The following is a 21,932-nucleotide window of genomic DNA, read 5'->3' on the forward strand; positions in this document are numbered from 1 at the left end:
CAATAACATAAACTTTAATAACGTTACCGAAATAAAAATAAACTTTAGTCAAAACTCTCACAATTAACTTAACAGTCTCACTTTACAAATGATCACACTTATTAAAAGCGTACAAAACAAATAAACTGTTATTTTTTTTATTACTAGCTTTTACGCAGTCTTATTTGCGTTTTATTCGTACTTGATATTTTATCATAACTTTCTATTGATTTTTATTTAAATCCACTTAGTGACGACGAAACATACGCACAAAGTACTTTCGCATTTATCCTCTGAAATAAATGTATTTAAATGCATAAAGAAGAACACATTTATATTAATGAGAAATTATGTACGTAGAATTGTTATATTTATAATATCCGTAATAACCTAACCTAACCTGTTATTTTTTTCTTTACAAATCGGTGCATCATTTATGACGTCATCGCTATTATTGGTTTGTGTCAATGGATGCTAACTGTTGGCACAGTTTTTAAAGGTTTAAGGGCAGCCTAAATTTAATGATCCAATGTCATTTAATCTTTAAACAAATGCATCGAGCTCAGAGTAACGATAAGAATCGTATTATGCCCAAAATATTCATTAAAAAGCTTAAAATATTTTTTAAATGGGTAGACTAGGGTATAATAAAGAATTCTACTATAATATTTAAAGAAAAGTTCGATATATTTGTATTAAAAAAATGCATTAATTTGAAAATAAATATTCTATTTGTTTTTATATCAATTCTCGAATTTTTCATATGAATCTAACGCGCAGTAAAATTACTAAAAAACGTGACACATATTCGATTTAATTTCATTATATATTTAAAAACGAAATGTTTATATGAATTAATAGTTGATCTATTTATTATATACGATTGAAAATTTGAAAGTATTTATTAAAAGGGATGCATTTAAAAAACTTATTTTTGAAATTCACAAATAAAAATAACAGTTTAAAACTTTTAAGTTACTTCTTTCCGATGTTCATAATTATGTTAATATCGCCGTGACCTTTGTATATGTATATGCATATATTTTGTATAATTTATCTGTTAGTGTATTCGAAATTTAAAACGAAATGCGTCAATAGAACGAACCTTGATTTTAAGTTGTTATGAAATTGAAATACTTAAGCGTTATTTATTCCTCTTAATAAATATCATAGTAACCTTCGATTTGTATGATTTATTAAATTTTTATGATAAGCTACAACGGTTTCGATAAAATATGTAACATTTTGTACTTATCTTTATTTCTATTGAGCGTAAAGTTTATCCGTCTCCTCGTCCGGAAACATCGATATAAAAGCATTTGTACATTGAATATACTGTATAACTTTCCTAATTCTATCATTAAAATAATTCACTGTAATTGGAATTGGGATCAAATATTTTTTATTTAATTTTTTATAATAATATTATTATAAAAAATATCTATTATTAACATACATAAATTAAATACTAAATATTTATAGAATAATATATACGTAATACGTATGTATACATAATGCTGCCACAGAAATCGAAGGCTACAACTGTCTTTATGTAAATAATAATGTCTGCGTTTATTTGGCAAACTTTTAATTTATTTTGCTTAATTTTATTATTACAAAATATCTAAGTGTGTTCTAAATTGCTTACCCTTATTCCATTTTAATGTTATGTAACTTTTATCTGTATAATTTTTAATGAAATAAGCAAGAAACAAATTAAGGGACAAAGACAAATTTCTAAATAAATTAAATGTTAACGGAACAAACCATGACACGTTCTTATAAGAATAGACACTCATAGTCCATTTTTGTAAAACATTCGTCGGCTTATTTTTAATTTATTATGTATATTTTTAACTTGAATATTCTGCAAAGATTAAAACCAGTATAGTATTTAGGTAATACGGAGAGCAGGGTCAAACTAATTCAATGAAAGCCAACTAAAAAACCTTACTACATTGTCGCCTTAAAAATTATACCATCTGATATGATAGAATAAATATATATACTTAAATTACTTTTGTTTTTGACCACAAACTACGTTACATCACTCAATATGAGTGCTACATTTGTGTAGAACTATATTGTTTATTATGTACCCTCATATCATATTATTCATTGACATAAATATATACTTTATACTACTACAAATTTTCATACAAGATTATTACTTATATTCGTCGTAAATTATCGTTGCACGTGGCGACGTTCCAATTTATTTTACAATTTATTTATTTTTCCAATAAAAGGGTTAAGTATATAAAAATTAATCTATTTGTGACAAACAAACGGTTGGTAACCGCAATGGCTCTAATTGGACAATGAATCATTGGTGCGCCTTTTTCCTGGAAAAGTTACGCTTGTAGTAAGAATTGGTATTGCGTAGAGAATTGAGTTGAATTCGTAATGAGAGGAGAAAAAATGATTGATAAGAGATCTTATTGAGAAAAATCTGTATATATAAGAAACAATGTTCAGAGTATCGATTCACTTTCTAAACTATAACACATAGAGACTTCGTATTTGGCGGTAACTGGCACTTACTTCACAACGTAAGACTCGTAAGAGTATTCTCTTACGTTCTGAGAAAATGATTTTCGATTGTTTTTAAGGGCTCCGCTACACCTAATCAATTATTTAATTCTATCAATCAACCCATCCTTAAGTGTAGTTCTGTAGCACAAAGGGATATGGTTTAATGGTTCTTGGATTAGACCGACGTGCCGCACTAATATTTTTTACTCTTCGCTTAACTGCGACATTTATACTAATTACTTTATAATAAAAATTTAGTATAGAGCAAGATTGGATAAACAACAATATGTCATTCAACTCAATTCATTTATATTTTAACTGGATCGGCAACTTGTTAGTTGTTTTTTTTTAGGTAACGTACCAAATGTTACATTAATACGATATAATTTGAATCCTTTTAGTTCAAATAACTTATTTTCTACAGCAATCACTAGTAGAGTGTTAATAGGACATAGTTAACCATAGCTTATATGTACGTGCACTCGAAGTACACAATCAAACAACACCACACTCAATAATCAAATACAAAAATGTGCCTGTATAGAATTTTGTAATATCTGCCAATTTGTTTGTTATTGTTTTGTCGCTATATTAAAAAAAAAATATAATGATGATATAGAAAGTCGTAAAAGATCGATTTTATAAGTATTTAATAAATCGGGCTGTCTTTGTTCACTATCAACTATCACTAGATCTCCCTTAAAAAAAAGTATCCAAATGATGATAAGGAATTATTAAATAACAGATGCTCTTCCCGGTTTAGCCAGTAACAGTTACAGCTCCGCCCTCACAGCGTAATGTTATGTAGCCAAATTATTAAAATAATATATTTCTGTCATCTATCAATATAAACGATGTTTTTCTATAGTAACAACAAACAATGAGTCATTGACATGAGCAATTTACATGAAAATGATATTCAAGAACAATATATTAGAATCCAGCTGGAACTAGGTTTACAGCTTCCAAAACGTTTCCATCTTAAAGCAAGCGTTCATGTCGCAATACAAGCGCGGTCATTGGCGTACTGCGAAATACGTGACAGAGGGAACATCCATCCATTTAAAATCTATTTTATTGAACTTTGTATTGTTTTATTCATTAGCTATGGAGTATTTTCATCTATTCTTTAAAATATTGTTCAAAATACACATTTTGGAGGATTTGATAATTATGATTATGTCTTCGGTTAATGTTTGTTTAAATTCTACAAATGAAAATGCTCTCTTCCTTGATGTCGTCAATAAATAAGTTTAGTTACAATGTTCAACGCTTGATTTACTTATATAAGTATATATGTATATAGTTTATTTTCGGTTTATTTAATGTCTAATAAGATCTGTACTAAGAAACACGCGAAGTTAGACTCGAATGATTACCAATTAGAATCGACTAGTAGGTATTTCAATTTTAAAATTACGATGTTCAATGTTAAATATATTAGTTCAGCCTTATTTCATTTAAGTATATATTGTATTCTTATTCCAACCTTAATTATATCCATCACGGAACGTTCGTAAACGAAATATAAATATTGCAAAAAAAAAAAATTGTATTATTTGAAGTAGTTTGTTACTTTTCAATTGCATAAAAAAAAACTATTTTTCGACTTTAACTGCTTCGTTTATGTATGCTATTCATTAGCCTTTAACATTTACAGAGTAACAATAAAGTTAATCATTTATAAATTTCTTCACCTAGTCTAACATTGAAATGAATTTAAAAAAAAAACGTTATCAGAGGACTCGATGTATCCGTCTCTGAGCGATTGTGAAACTATACGTAACACTTTGATACTAAATATTCATAAGATTCCGACCAGTATATTAATTGATTTAACGATGAATATCGCTTGTAAGTTTATTTAATTACCTGTCAAATTAGTACATGCAATTCTATTTCTTTTGTTTGAATGAATTCAGACCACATTTGCATACAGTAAAGTGACATCTTTGCACTCGCTTTTGATCGTTACTAAATCGTCTTTTAATGGTTTCCACTGCTACTGATTGTGACGGTCATCGTCTATTAACACACTTAACAAGTTTCGATTCAATTAGACTGGCTTGCTATCGTTGGATACATTCTGCGGTATCTCCAATGACATACCAATTTTTTCTTTTACGAATCAATTTTCTTGTTAAATATTTCTTTTATTTTTTATTGTTCTATAAGACTAAATAAAACATTTTTTTATGATATAATTGTATTAAATAACAATGAAATGTTTACATAGCTGCAATTTAAGAAACTCTCGAATCATTAAAATTAAAAGCAGGTCATTGTTATTGAACTTATTTCTAAAATATATACTAAAAAATAAAGTACGTAAAAGCTACTGGTAAATGATTGTTTTTTTTTTATTTTTGCCGTCAAAGATCAAAAACCCCTTTACAGCACCGAAGGTCATAAAAACCTATTTTTGTTCGACAATAACCAGCAGTTAGCTCATCGTTACAAAGCGATGTATTGTCGGCTAACAATAAAAAGTTTAATATTCCTGTCAAAATCGCTCCCAGCCCTTTCTTGTTCCTTGCGGCACAAATTACCGAAGGACGTTCGAACTGGGTCACTTCGGAAATAGTTTATTGTTATCGGCTAGTCTGCGCACACGCAACTCTCGCACACGCGTGTCCGTCACCGATTTTCAAACGATTACGCACACACCCTCAGCTCGTTCAATTAGGGTTCACGCATCCTCTTCTCAGCCTCACCGGTTCACCTTCACATTTGAATACCGCCTTTAATTGTGGTATTTCATCTAATGCCTTCCGCTTTCGTATGAAAAATTGATTAACTTTCTTAAGGCCGACGAGTCAATAAATCGAAAAAATATCAGATTTATGATATCATAATACCATTGTAATGACCTCACCTCAAAGGCCACGATTTAACCTATTAATTTTATTACGATGTTACCCTTGTAACTATTTGATATTCAATATTTTGGAATCGGAATTTGGTCATTTACTTTCATTATTCTCAGAAACACAATTTATATTATTTAATAATTTTTGTATACTTTGACAGAAATATTGACTCATTTTAAATGTAAAATATAAATAGTTTCATTCCATATTTATGAACATTGGTTACAAATATAAATTAATTATGCGAGAACAGGTGTCATAAATAGCAATAAAAAGCCCATCCAAGCGTAAATTCTGATTGTTTGCAATTTTATAGTCAATTCGATTGTAGGTAAGTTGTAAAATAAGTTAAAAGCCTCAAGGCTTCTAAACAATAACTCACACGCGCGCATAGTCAGCACACTGTTGCACAACAGCGTAGATAACGCGTACACCTATCAATTTGGTCTAGCACATTCACAGGCTTACAAATCTGCGTTCACATCCGGAGTAGGGCGAGGGTGCGTGTGTGTAAAACGCATACATGTAAACGATTTCCCGCAAGTAGCTACCAATATTCAACGCACGCGCACGTGTAAACATAAGACGCAAACATATAGAGCGAGCCCTAGTGCTAAAACAGAACGATCGTGAACGAAAGCGCACGTTTCACACAGCGACAGCTATATTTAGTGAAATGTCAGTGTACATGTAGGTCAGTTACTATTAAAACTGAAAAATAAATAAATAAATTATAAATATAAATAAATAATAAATCATATATTTTACTAAAGTACTACTAATTTACTTGTAAAAAAAAGCCAATTCTTTCGCGATTATAACATTCAAATTTATGCAACTATAAAATTGTATATTGTTTTATGCTTAGAAACTTTAATACTGAACAATTTTTGATAAAAAAAAATTGTTACATTATAAATACTATGATCAGACACAAAAACTGTAGTATTTTATTTTGCTGCGACGAAACAATAAAAGCAATTATGGGACGTACACGCTGAATGTACCTACTTGGTCATGGCGGCGGGCATAAACTCGTATAAGTTATATTATTAATAACCTAATCATTATTTGTAAATAATTGTGTCAATTGTAAGAGAAATAATGTGAGATTATCTCAACACAAGTCCATAACAAATTTATACCGCGCATTCCTTATCTATCTGGTAACTGGTTCAACTTGCTACCACAAAATTTGCTCGCGCTAATAGAACTTTAGATTGTAACGTGTCAACAGAATGTTTACGCAATTATATTCATTGTTGCATATTGGTAGGCATATTTTTTGTTCGATTCTATGCGTGCACGCTTTCTTTTGTAACGATTTGCGTGTTGATATATTATCTCTTTGTGAAATATCAATTTGAACAGTTTCAGCGTCGCGTATCTTTGTCTGATTTTAAGAGAAAATTGATTTAAAATGAGAATGTAACAAGTATATGAATATTTGATTTTAAATTAACATGGTTATTTATATTACTAACAGTATTTAAAACGGGATATTTAGCATGTTTTTTATTTTTATTTTCATTACTTACGAGACTGAACAAGACATTCGTAGATAATGTCGAAATATCGAGCTCCACCAAATAAAAATAAAAAACATGGTAAATATCCCGTTTTAAATACTGTTATATGAATATTGTACTTAGTTGGTTTAAGTTAACCCTTAAAGTAAAGTTTCTGTTAAAAGCAATAATACTAAAGCAATTAATATTTTCATGCACATTTATAGTAGATTAGATTTTAGATTCTATGCATCCGTGAAAATAATTAAAAGACAAATTTGCGTTTTGAGAGTTATTTTTATGACCTCTAACTTAACAAATAAACTGTATTCACAAAATAGAATTATTCGTTATCGAGTAAATTAAAAATTGAATCTAGTTATTTAGGTTTCCATTTAAAAATTAAACTGTAGACAAAGTGTCACAATAAAAATTGTTATTTATAGTTTTACGACGTATTTTGTTTTTTCAAATAATTATAAATAAGTGAAGTATAAAACTTACGATACATAGAACAGAATATGAATTATTTTCTTATGTTTCTGAACTATCTGTAATTGTATTTTTAGATAAACACTACACTATAATTAAGGGATCTCATTAAATACGATAAAATACTAGCAATAAATCCTAAACAAGAGTAATTATAATTCAAAGTTAAATGTTGATAATTCTACATTTGGACATAACAAAAGTTATAAAATCTAACGTTTCTATACACTAACAACTGTAAAATAACTACAAGATAATTCCTATACGGACGTGATCAAACCTTTAATACTCTATTTCATATCTCCATACATTGTAACATCGTGAAACATACTGCTCAACTCTCATCATACAATAACCGATGTGTTGTGTTTACGTTCTTGTTCATCTCGTTTACAAATACGCTTTTCCCTCTAAACATGTAAAATTTAATTGAAAACGACGCAATACGTTTAACAAATCAGACAATATATTTATTCTGTTTGTACTTCTGGAAATATTAATTAAAGCCCCAAGTCAAAGTACTGTATTTACATTACCCTTTTCAACAAAGTTCCGTCATAGATAATTTGAATAAGTTTGAGATTCGTAAATTTTCCTATTCTGAAATACATAAATTTTATTACGTTCTTCGTCCAAATATATATTAGAGTACCTTTTACGTTGTGTGACTCATTGCGGTCTTAGTTTATGCAGACATGATTCAATACTATGAGGCACCATTTTAGTGAAAGAATAATGTTGGATCATCAACAAATTTAACCGTACCTAATACGTAGTTAATTCCATACCTACTCGTTACCAACCATATATTTGTACGATTTGTTTTATTCGTATATATATATTCATATATTTTAATGTTGCACTTTTCTAATTAACATCTGAATTGTAGAACCAATGCCAAACAGAGGTCAAATTAATTTTCTACAGTAAAAAGGATAAACATAGAAGTACATTCAACAACTTACATAAGAATCTTTTATGTATTAACATATTGCGTTGAAGACAAGTGTTGATTAATTGTTCAACTTAAAGATTTCCTTATAATAAATCTGATGCACGACCTCCGATGTATAGATTCTAATAAAATAATAATTATATAAAAAAAAACTTATTTTTTAATAAAACTCACAATCAAATTCGCTTTATAGAAACGTAGGAAATTATGATCTATTTATTACAATCAAACTAACTTATGAGGAATAAACATATTATAATTTTTTAGGTTATTTAAGTTGTGCAAGTTATCTGTCAAATATACCTGTATAAAAGCCCAGGCTTATCTTAAAAACATGATGCGTTGAGAATAAATAAGAATAAATGTAAGCTTTTGCCCAACAGTGGGATATTTATGGGCTGTTAACTGTTCTAGATCATTATAGTAACTTTGTCTTATTCTCGAAGCAAGAAATCTTTTAAGATATTCATATATATCCATATATGTAATTCAAAAGATCTTCCATCTATAAGATTTTTATCTAGACTTACACATCTCTTGAGCAACAGTCTAGGGAAATGAAAACAATTGCTTATATACTACCAGTTCCTCAATTAATTGTGCTGTAATTAAATACCCAACTTCATTTCCTTTAATTATAAGTTTAAGTTTAATTTAAATACAATTTAAAAACATTGTGAATGTTATATTTTTTAAATAAATTGTTGTTTTTAGTAACAATACCAATTATATAATGGAATTCGTTTATAATAATTCTAAAAGAAAATGGCCTCAAAATCCTGAAAGAGTATGCAAGATTTTTTTTTAACGACTAAAAGAGATCGGAGATAAATATAATGAAACGCATCAAAATGATTTCACAAAGACACTTTGAATGCATAATATATTTGAATAATAAAATGTGATATTTTGTTTCGTCCAAGGTCTAATATTTCTCAACAAGTAAATGTTGTAAAGGAAAAAGACAATTTTCTCATAGCGCTTGATGCGTATCTAACAAAGCAACTGCATAAAAACTTATGCTAGACAATACATTGTACTCTTTCTACGGCTTGCAAAGAATTAAAAATTGCGGAAGACTTGGAAATCTAAATCAAAAGTATTATTTTATTTTTAATTCAGACTCTCGTTTGTTTTTAGTGCAAAATTGATATTAACAGTAACACTAATATACCCTTTAAAATAATTATTTTATATTAGTATAGCTGTATAACACAATCTGCTGTACGTCTATAAAGTCTTCTCATTTAATTATTATTTAATTTATCTTATAATCATTTATTTCGAACCAGGAAGTAAACCAGCTAAAGCGCTTAAATTATTATTAATAGTCACGATTCCATAAGTCGTATTTTCATAAACAACAATATTAACGAATGACGTCATGATTTTCTAGAGAACACTTCTAATGGAAAATTGCTTTGCTTTGTGCCCTCTGCATCATACAAGTCACGTACTGGTGTTAAAAAAATATTGTTTTCCTCAAAGTCTTTATTTACACAATGTAATTTCAATGTAAGTGAGAAATTTTCCAAACTTGTTTTTTTTTTATATCAATATTTATTAGTCGAACACGTTTTTATAAAGCAATGTCAAGTATAAAAGTCATCATTGCAAGACGATGCTAGCTGTCTTAATTTAAGCCGAAATTACCCCGAAAAATTCACGTAATAATGATGGACGTAAAAGCAAGGAAATCCAAACCGAGTCGCTACAACAGTTACGTGTCTTATTACGTAAAGCCTTTCGTATACTTTCTCTGTCAGCAAAATTTAGCGTGAACGGTTATGCAAGCACGAAATGGCAGTCGACTAAATTTCATCATTTTGAAGAGCGAACGAAGATCAACGAGACTTATACGGTGAGCGTTGGTTTCGAAATGTGAAATGTAGAGATTTCACGAACCTTCAGAATCATACTGGTTATCTACACGCCCTAATTTCACGTGTTGCATTTTTACATTGATAACGTTTTCGTAATCAAGTCAGTATTATTTAGATTTAATTTAAGATATTGAATTATACAAATTTATTGTAAAGATAAGTTCATGTTTTATTAAATTTTCACAATTTTCTTATCTTTATTATTATTAATACATGAATAATTAAATTTAGTAAATGTTTTTACGCACAGGAGTAACGATGTTACTAATCAAAATGATCACGACCAATGTTACTAATCAACTTTCATTTCTCGTATTGAAAGTAACGTGTCTAGCGGTGATTATTTTTACGAATGTAACACAAAATTTTACTTGATTGAGTTGATATTATGAGGTAACTTTCTAAAAACTGCTCGAGTGACCTTGAAATAAAACGTTCTTACAAAACCGCGGACCACTCGCCGGCTCTACCTCCCCCTCCAATGCAATGCGCGGATCTACGCACCCCACCACACGCGCACGCGCATCTTTGTGTGCGCCACACCCACACAATGACAAACACGTGTGACACACATGTGTGCGTACACGTTCAACGTAGACGAGTAGAAAGAGCAGTGAATTATAATCTATGATCCCACAGTCGACAATAAAAAATAATTATCCAATTATATATATCAAACAACTGACTTAATATTGCCATATAAGGAAGTTGACGGAAAGAGTTCTTAGGAATAAACCCGGAAAGCGGATAACTAGATAAATGATTCACAACGGTTTTCTCTTGCGATATTTCTTGTGATCTTTAAACAAAGTATCTAACATGAAAAATGTATCACGTCGATACTATAAATTATAAAACAACTTGAAAAAATTTACCTTGGCGCTGAGCTCGCTAACAAAGCGCACCTTAAAAATTCTATCTGTTTTGAAATCTTCGCCTTCCAAATATGTGAAATCCTTGAACGTGCTATGTGGGTCATGACCAGGTTCCAATATGTCTCGCTGTCGGTTATTAGCATTGAGTATGTTGCGACCGCGTAGATCTGTTGCGCAACTCTGTTGACTTTCATCCTGAAGGTCAAGTGCCATCCTATTTCAAAACGGACCTTGGTCGAGTCTGGTTCACCTCGGACTGTTGAGAGAACGAGTAAGCGGAAGCCGTTATTTCTAATCGATTTTATCAGATATTGTAGCGTCCTCATATTTAAATAATTTCGTAATTAGCTCGTTTGCTATTTCAAATCGACTACAATATATATAAATATACTGTAAAATGATATGAACACGTCTAAAACTTAAAACTAATCGCTTCAAGGTCAAGCAATTTCGCGCCGTGAGAATTGCTTGTGTGTATGACTTAATCTATCATAATAATTTGCTGTAATAACCCAAGTGATATTCAAATGACTGTCGACAATCAAATCCGACCTTTTCCTAGACACGTTCTTTATAAATAGTCATCTAACTGCCACGGTGATCGCGAAATGTCGAACACGAACTCGATTTATTTTCAAAGGAGAAATATTGCGAAAATACAGAAATAAGGTAAAACTCTACTTACTAGCGAACCGGTTTTTCTAAATTTAGCTTAACAATTTAATATTTAAATAACTTTGCACTTAAGAATTAGTTAAAAAATCAAAGTCGACAACGACGTACAATCATATTTGCGTACCAAATATAACGTGTAGCAATAATACGAATTTTATGAACATTTTAAACATAATATATTGAACGTTAAGTTCGCCTGTACCTAATAACAAAGTCGTAACTCTCGCCTGTTCGCCTCAAGAGTTGGTAGACGGAGTTATTGGCGTTGCCAGTTAACAAGTATCTGGCACAAGGGATCAATCGTTAATCAAACGCAAGGTGAGAGTATAACTGTGGAAGCTATTTTAGCAGCATCGAAGGTAAAACTCATTCGCGCTTTCGACTGAAGTCTCTCACAAGGGAACGGTGTTATTTATAAACAAATGTAATTTGTCAGTTGCCAACGAGCTCTATTTGGGCATGGCCTCATCTAACAATTCTTGGTACATGGAAGTATGTGCGTATTTTGAATACAATACAAAATATGTGGTACGTTATGTGGCGCTCATACACCACCAGTACACGATAGTACAGCTGCTAAGTGTCTGTCAATAAGCGTATTGTTTGCATGTGAACATTGCTTTACTTTGTGTTGATGCCACGCCCTTACAGTTTAGTCCAGTGCAACAATGAAATTCTGCCAATCATTTTGCATATCTGTGTTGGCTATTGTGTCATCCTATGGCTCACTGGATTGACACGCATATTTCATGTTATTATCTAAGCAATAACAGTCGACCATTGTAACATTACGCGTTTTGACAAACAGGGAAATAACTAGAACAGAAACATAAAAAACACTTTCCATTATAATTAATGAATCAAGTATATTTTTGTTTCATTTAATCGACGAAATTTTATACGTAAATTAAGAACAACAACCAAAAAAAGTTATCATTATGACAATGATCTCACGCGACTCATGGCGACGTTGATTAAAATAACAAATTTAGACATTTCCGTATTTTCCTACGTAGAAGAAATTATCGCCGATTCGTTATCGCTTCCCAAAAGTCACTACTCACACGACGCGGGTACGTCGTGTAGTAAACACAGCGTACAACGAGCGATTTCCATACGCCAAGAGCGATGCGGATATCTTTATAGAAGTTAATTGTTTTTGTGATCTAAACAAGAGCGCCGATGATGCACCACAGATTGCTAAATTGGCCGTGGCTCTTATGAATGAACTGGCATTTGTTGTGGAGTTGGCGTTACATAATAGTTTGTATGTGGTGCTACACAGCGCAGTCGGTGCTGGCACTAAACATTTCGTCCGAAGGCCGGCGGCACAAAGCGTGTGCGGCGCGCGGCGTATCGCTCACCACACGCGCCCCGCCATTTCCTGTTTGACAACTATCGACTTACATCACTATCGTTTTCTGTCATACTTTGCTCCGCTGTTAGATGCTTGAAAAGGGGTCTTGCCTGTTGCTAAGTACTTTTTACATTCAATCATTGAACCAATGTTACCGGAATTATTAATGCCGATCTCCGGATCGAAACTCTTCAATCTATTTATATTTTGATCACACGGGCCATAATTAATGACCTCCTTTTCATATAGAAACTATCTTAAATTACTTGCAGATTGTGTTGTTTCAAAAACCTTTGAGCGAACGTTCTGAATCTGTTTCCAATTCAATTTAACCAATCATTTCAGCGATCTAATTAGAGCATGAAAATGTCGCACGTAAATACGGCTCATGGGATTTTCTGCGAGTGTGGTCAAGCGATCCATTGACAGCTAACCTCGTTTACTAACTCATCGGAGCATGCTTAGATATGAGACAATTTAATTGTGTACAGCATTCTTAGCGGCCCAATTTATTGCTTCATGCGAACTGACTCGAAATAATGGATTTTAATAAAACGCTTAGTAACAATATCAATTTGTTGTTGCCAACAAATATGCAACGAGACTATAATTATTATAAGTACAGAAAGTAATAATGACAACGGGTAAAATAAAAATGTAATCGTTTGACTGTCTCATTGACATTTATACATGTTATAAATATCGTTCCGAAATTGTGATAAATCGTGTAGGATTAATTTCGACATCCGCTGATGATTTGTTCCAACTATAAAGGATGAATAAAATTAATATTTAATGTACCTACTATACAAAAAAAAGTGTTTGTTTTTTTAAATAATTCATTTAAATTATCATCATTATCGCTCATCCCATTATTCGGGGTTGGTTCAGTTCTGTATAGATAGAATTCTTCAGACTTTCACGCCAACTGCCTGCCGCCCTACATCCTTCCGCCGGAACGTTTTTACAACGCTAGAGATGAGATGACTCTCGTTTCTTTGTAGGATCTACAGGAAACAGTACTTAGTTACATCCTAGTACGATACTACAGATTATACTTAGAATTCACAGACTAAGAACCTAATTTTTAATTAGCTATATTGGTTCTTAATTATATTTTTATATTTTTAATGATTATTGATATAAAAGGACTGAATTACTTACGTTATTAATTAAACGACATGATTCATTTATTAACATAATATTATATTTTTTAAATACAATATCCCGAGTAAAGTCATGATATATGTATGTATATCGACTAAAACTAGCGTTAGTTGATTAATTATATATAAGTTCACTCGTTTAAAATATTTTTAGATATCAATAACCACGTCTTAAAACCCTAATGTTAGTCAAACACGAAGTAAACGTTTAACAAATAATTTACATTATACAAAGCAGGTTTAACGCGTCGTCGAGTTTCAACACAAGACATAATACAGGAACATTAATAACAAAACACTTAATCGAGACAAAATGCGTTTAGAAACAGTTAGAGAACAGTAATCATTTACAATAACAATAATGTATCATAAAATTCAATTATTAAACCAAAATACTTACAAGGTATCGCTAAATAAGACAATATCGCAAACATGTCTACTTACCTTACATATACCTACTACTAAATTCTTTTTCCTTCTTGAAAGAATTATCTTCAAGGAATAAGCTCTTTCATACTTAGTTCGCTTGTCATTTTTTATCTTTTTCATTTCCAGTACGTATTCATACTTAAATGTTAAATGGCTTAGCTTAATAGGTTTATTTTGCTTCAGGAATTCAAATTTGAAAAAAGTTAAAAATATTTTTTTACTAATTGTTAGTTACATTTGTATGTATATTTAGGTAATAATAAAATTAATGAATCGTAATTATCGAGAGTCGGATCTCGCGTCTGCTGAGGATAGATTAATTGGAATAATCATGCATTAATCGTTTTTATGGAATTACAACATTAGATCATATGAAAAAATATTTTAAGTTTGATTTATATGATTTAATATGACACGGACACATCTCCTGCACGGTTGGGTAGTCTCCGTTGAAAATACCTGGAATTCAGTTAGGAGGACGTTATCATCACTCTCAGTAGTGATGGAGGAGGCTTAGATCAGCGTTACTATAAAACTCGGTGACCCTAAAATAACGTTAACGCAAACTGTACGTAATATAAATACAGAAATTGCAAAAGGTAATAAAATATACCTAACTTTCTATTACCTAAACATTTTTGTAACGAACATTAAATGCACAGAACCAGTTTATTTGTCCTATCTCGCAAAAACTCGGCTATACTAATAGATAACTATACGTTAAACGTTATTACTGTACGTCTTTTTCGTAACTCAGAATTTTAGCAACGGCAGGGAAAGTCGGCTTTTTTTCAATCTTACGCTCCACTAGGCCAACGGCTACAATTTCATAGCTTACGACATCGTTTCGCAAAGTCTGTCTGTTGTTCATTGTTTCCTACGACATGACCAATTAATAGTTACTGTCATTTTAGTAACTTCGGTTATGGAATTTCAATCGACTTGTACCTGTTTTATATCGTTTTATTTTAGGTGTTTCAATTCGTTTTAATGTTAAGCGTGTTTAAAAAACTCAACAAATGGATGGTTAAGAAAACAATAATATAATTCGTAACTTCTGTTAACTACCTACAATATATAAGATATTTTATTGTAATTGAAAGTTTTAAAATTGGTTTCGCGTATTCTTCAATTATTACTTTTACACTAAAACACTAAACTGCAATACAAGTATAACTCGTATTTATTAATTTGCTAATTTTTCATTGAAATAAATACTTGCCAAGGTTTTTCCATACAATGCCCGCGAAATTGCGCCTTCTAGGAAAATATGTCAAACGCGCGCCAGACTATCGTAGTCACAAACACCATTACTAAGTATAATCTCGTTTCGTTACATTTTTATTATTATTATTATTTTTTTTATACAAATTCGACTCATTTATTAAGCTATTAACAGCATAACTAGTTTCTAGCATAATATAGTATACGCGCATTAATAAACGACACATAATAATTAACATTGTAATACTTTGAAATGAATGAGCTTCATATATAACAAAAAAACAAAACAAGCTAAAGCTGTATAATGAAAGTGTCACATTTTTTATTTATTTATACAATTATAACAAGCGTAATGTGTTTTTTGGACAATTAATAAGGATAATTATCAAGCTACTTACTCATTATACAATTATCTGTATTTGACATCCCGTTAAATCTTAAATTTGTTTATCACATTTTATGTTTAACTCTAATTCTTTAGAGTATTTAGTTAATTAAACATATAAATTAGATACCCTTTCGTGGTTATTTTAATTAAGAGATGAATTAAAAAAAACACATACCAGCCTTTGATTCATAATCAAACCTTCACAGGGCAGAGATTTATTGATTCCTAGGACCTATAACATTGACTTGTCTGGATTTAAATCAATCTCAATTATCTTCAATTATACGGCGCTACTAGAATTCTTTGATGGTTCCTTATAAAGAAACCAGCCACGAGTATCATAAAACACCTTAAGCGGTACCCTGAATACTACGTTCACGTAGTTTACTTTTGTACGGTCTATCGCGAATATGAGCAGTATTTATGGAAATGTAAACATTTTTCTAACATTATTAAAGGATGTTATTGTATTTTATTGAATTCTTAACGTATAAAGGAATATTTCAGATATATGTTAGAAATGAATACATAACAAGCGTACATAAGACGTCTGGTTGATGATATGATATTACACAAAGTTTTTAATAAAAAATGTAATTTAAAGCAATATAACCTTAAAATATATAAATATTTAACATAAAAATATAAGAAAAAGTGGATCTTGTTTTTCGATCTTCAACATAGTAATATAATACGAAGAATTTTTGCGCAACCCATCAAAATATTGCGCATAACTTCGATTTTGTTTTGGTTGATAAAATGTTCTTGTTTATAATTTATGTATATTATATTTAATAATAATATAGTCAACGAATAAACATATATAGCTGTAAAGCGGTAAACTGATATTTTAAAATAATCCTTTAAATATAAACGCTCTTTAAACAGGAACCAATCTATCTGTCACACGACGTAAAAAAAAAGTGTAATTTTCATAGCTATTTTTCGAATGCATCTAAAACATATTATAAAACATGTAATACATAACAATTTAGATAACACAAATAAATTTCAAATAAAGTATATTTTCTTTGAAATACAATTCGTCATCAACCGATGAATAAATTTGTATTAAATTTTGTTTGTTGTTTCGTCTAATAGACTGTCACTTTCTTACTGTACATAAATTAAGAACTTAAGAAGTGTAGGCATAAATGTTGAAAACCATCGGTAGTTCAGAGATAAACAATACAGACGAAGCCATAAGTCATGGCTAGTAGGTGACATATTACCCTTAAGTGTTAATAATGTTGTCCATTCTTCATGTCCATTCTAGGTTTGTACTTGCTACGTGTTTAATTAGTGTGGGTTGAATTATGTAACAAGTGTTTCTTTTATGATTCAACCTTGAATTGTTCTTGATTCTAGTATTGAGACATTTTTATTGCTCCTTGTTAACATAGGCGATATCTTGTTGCGTTGCTTCCTGTTTGTTTCTATTTTTAATACGACTTAGTATTTATTTGAATCACGCTGTCTCAACCATCGGCCGTAAGATGTGTTGGACGTAACTCTCATATTAACAACACCATCTTGGTACATTTCGTTATTTTTCGATAATTATTATAATTTTTTTGAAATACTGTAATTTTGTTGTTACTACAATTGAAGCAAGCGTTGTAAATTTATTCTACGACCCACATATTAATAACTTCACACGTTGAAAATTTCGACCCTAATTTACAAAATAACTTTTAAATGTTAGATACCTACCTACTTCATTTAGGGAAGTTATCACCTACGTTTATTTAAAACTACACAGTGAATGGTTAATTTACTCAATGAAATTGAATTTAAAATGTTTCCGGAATTTTGTTTACTAAGGCGAAAGTGAAAGTTACTGAACAAAGGTCGGCGCACGTGGGAAAGGCCATAGAAAGACTAAATAAAAATCGCTGTCCGCTGAAGGCAACGTTACAATTCGATTTAAGTATTAAAGCGTCAAGCGCCATCTCTGAACTATATGAGTAAACTTTTAACGCCATCTATCGGAGATAAAGAAAACTATCATGTGAAAGTCTGCTAGTGCCTAAGTATTTTAAACTAAATCCAGCAGGGAGCATTGTGGATGGAACCAATTCTCTCTCCTTAAAAAATAAAAGTGTACTGGATTAATAAAAGTTAAAATTGAAATTGTTCAAATCAATAGTTAATAAAACTATATTTAATTAATTTGAGTTTACATCTTGCGTTTCAATTAATCACTGATATTGTAACTTGATTGCAAACGTTTTTTATTTCTAACAAAAAAGAAAAGGATGACAAGAAATATCTATAAATAACGAACAACCCTAGGAGGCGAGTACAAGCCCACGATACGATTCGCTTGGCACGAACAATGGCAGGCGAGCCTGATGCGCAACACTGCGCTCGCGTCGCCCTGAAAATGTCACAATGACTATAATTTTCATGTGAAAATCTTCACAAATGAAAAAGACTCATTAGGTACATGTTTTTTTGCAATAATTTCTTAATACTTTATTCATTACAGCCAAATATTAAGCCAAAAGGTATTAAATTACATTAATAAAATTACGAAAAGGATCAGTAATTTAATGTATTTATATATATAAATTGAAAAAACGTTTCCGAGTTCATTGCTCAAGGTGAATTTACGATTTACCACTGAATTTGTAATGCTTTTCTTGACCGCGTAAAAAGTGTAATGCAGGTTTTTTAGCAATACCAATATATTTATTACCCTCTCACTATTCTCATAGTTATCTCAAGATATTTTATTCACCTTGATTGATTTAGATTTTTTAATAACTTTAAAATAATTTTTAGATCAAACATTAACATGATAAAGAAACCCGATGGCTTATCATTCCCTCTGAGCTCCGCTTGAAAGAGTCATAGATTCTTTCAATAAAGCAATAAGTATATTTCAATAAAAAATCCTAGCACGGCACTCAACAATTGTATTCTATACTTCAGTCATTGCAGTCACTTTTCATTGATAACCTCTTCGTTATTCTAGCTTATTGGTGAGCAAATCATTGAAGTGCGGGCTTCGAATTCCGTAAATTCAGGGTCGTAGGTCTAGTTGGCCTAGTCTCTCAACAGTGGTGTCAGATTGCCGTCCCATCAGACTATGAGATTGAGGAAATAGAGAAAGATCTCACTAGTTGATTCTCCCGCGCAGTCGATGAGGTTTATTTGATATTGGATGAAACCATTAAATAATTTTAATTGCGTACCAATAAAATATGCAGAAAAAAATCTATTCGGCCTTTAAAATGTCTGTTAATTTTTCTTCCGGGTAAAAAAAACGGCTTTTATATATATGTTACTGAATATTAAAATGATTAAATAAATTCTCAAGGAAATGATTCTTTGTTCTCGATGGAAATTTTTAATGGGTGCTCATTAGCATAGTACTTAATTAGACTTAATTAGTTGTCTGGTAATAAATATTTTTACTAAGACAGTCAAAGCGAGTAATATAATACATTGCGAATGTACTCGGATAAATATTGTATAACATACTTTCAAAAGAACATTGTATTCTATTCTAGTTTTATTTTCATGGTAATTTATTTGTAAATAATAATAATTAATAATTCTTTAAAAATAACATTTATTTGACAGATAAATAATTTTGTTAAATCTTAAACGAAGACTTAAATATTATTATGAGACTAATCGAATAATTTGATTTTAAGCTGGATTAACTGTTTAGTATTACGTGCATGACGTTCAATTAAATATGACTTTTAAGTGAAACAATGCAATAATAGAGAAACTGTTGCGAACAACAATGCCTTCGACCCCGCTCTTGCTAAACCGCCACAAAGACGCGCAAGCTGATCGTCTTTTAAACGATCTTGCGTTAGAACGCTAATAACTAGTTGCGATACCTTATCAGGCCAAGGTCCGATTGCGACAGGCTTTCTAGCACTTGCCACTAGGACTCTTAGACCGCGTCAACTGAGTTAATTTAAATTCACGTCACCTTTTGACCTTTTTATCGTATTGAGAAATACTTTTCAATGGCCATTGTATCGCATATCCAAAAATCACACCTAATGCTTATTCAATTTCCATAATTTTGCTGCTAGCGATGATATTGAATCGTTAATCGCTTAACAGTTCACTGGCTATAACCTTGTCTTCCATTAAATCAGCGGTTTTCAGTCTGACATAGATAGAGATTAATGAACCGAAAACAGTATGGCGAGCCTCAATTTCGATATGATTTCACTTATTTGCACACATAGTATCGTGTTAGAAAATTTCAAATCTCACGAAACTGTAATTCGATTGGATTTGGTTTAATATGAACGGAAGAGGCACGCCACTTTGCGGATTATAACGTTTATTTATAGTTTGGGTGCATTAATTATAGCTAAACTTAGAAATAAAAAAATCGCTCAATGAACATGTACATACATTGTTTATTTCAGAATGTTCCTCTGAAATTGTTTATAATAATTACGAAAAATATTTGTGTGTCACAGTTTACAGATTGTGTAATTGTTTTCTATCTTTCCAGTGCTGGAATGATGGGCGAGGGCCTGCTGACACTCACGTACGGCAAGCACCACGCCTGCATCCTGAACGAGGTGGGCGCGGCGTGGCGCGGCGCCCGCTACTCCGACCTGGTGTTGGTGTGTGACGACGCTGTACCGCTGGCTGCCCACCGCATCGTCATGGCTGCTGCTAGTCCCTTGATAAGGTACATTTTACTAACTAAGCGGAAAATAAATTTGACTATTTATTTATATATAATTTTATCTACAATAAACCAAATTTTTCATAAACAACTTAATAATTTTCAAAATCAGTTTTAAAATATTAATTAATCATAAACAAAATGCTTTATTTTCAGAAAAATCCTAGATGACACACCATCTATCGAGAATCCAGTCACAATTCACATGTCCGGCATTAATAGCACCCTTATGAGACATTTACTTGTTTTCTTATACAGTGGACAAGCTTACATTGAGGTTAGTTGGAAATAAATGCACATCACGAGAATAAATAAATACATTTAATATTTAATAAGTCTAATTATCTTCTTTGCCTATTTCAGTCGGGAGAAATCGATGATATGCAAGAATTATTTGAACTGTTGGAAATCAAATCGGATGTGTGGAAATCAACAAAAGAACGACAACAGGCAGAAGAAAGAAACAGATCATGTGACCGATTAAAAGGCAAAAATCTCAAAACGGACATTAATAGTAACGAAAGCAGTAAACATGACGCGCCATCAGGATCCTCACACTCGGAAAGTGAAAGAGTTACGCCAGGAGCAGGCTACAGTAAAGACAAAGAACGAGGAGAATCGGAATCTTTGAGTATAAAAAAGGAAAGCATGTCAACGAGCAGTAATGATGAAAGGGAGGAAGATGATCCAGATGGTGAAAAAAGAGATAAGGAATGCGGACGAGTTTCTTCACGTAGACGAAGCTCTTCAAATCCTGTAAATTTATCACTAGCCAGGAACTCAGAAAACACAAGCAGCGAACACGATGATTCACAGGACCTTGATGTCGAAACAGTTGCGGCTAAGGTATCTAATACATACATTTAATTAATATAATATAATTTAATTATTTAAACGCACATAAGGTATTTATTTTTAATT

General features: G+C 31.1%; 1 protein-coding gene across 2 annotated transcripts in view; it reads left to right on the forward strand.

Moving 5' to 3' along the window:
• LOC113401377 (transcription factor Ken) overlaps positions 1-21,932 on the forward strand; it is a 33,586-nt gene that overhangs the window by 8,042 nt on the left and 3,612 nt on the right. For both annotated transcript variants that reach the window (XM_026641274.2, XM_026641273.2), the window contains exons 2-4: positions 20,832-21,014; positions 21,168-21,288; positions 21,375-21,857. In XM_026641274.2, the coding sequence (XP_026497059.1) occupies positions 20,839-21,014; positions 21,168-21,288; positions 21,375-21,857 (780 nt within the window). In that variant the 5' untranslated portion in view covers positions 20,832-20,838. The remainder of the gene's footprint in view (positions 1-20,831; positions 21,015-21,167; positions 21,289-21,374; positions 21,858-21,932) is intronic.

This window comes from Vanessa tameamea, chromosome 2, assembly GCF_037043105.1.
Source record: "Vanessa tameamea isolate UH-Manoa-2023 chromosome 2, ilVanTame1 primary haplotype, whole genome shotgun sequence".
Taxonomy (NCBI): Eukaryota; Metazoa; Arthropoda; class Insecta; order Lepidoptera; family Nymphalidae; genus Vanessa; species Vanessa tameamea.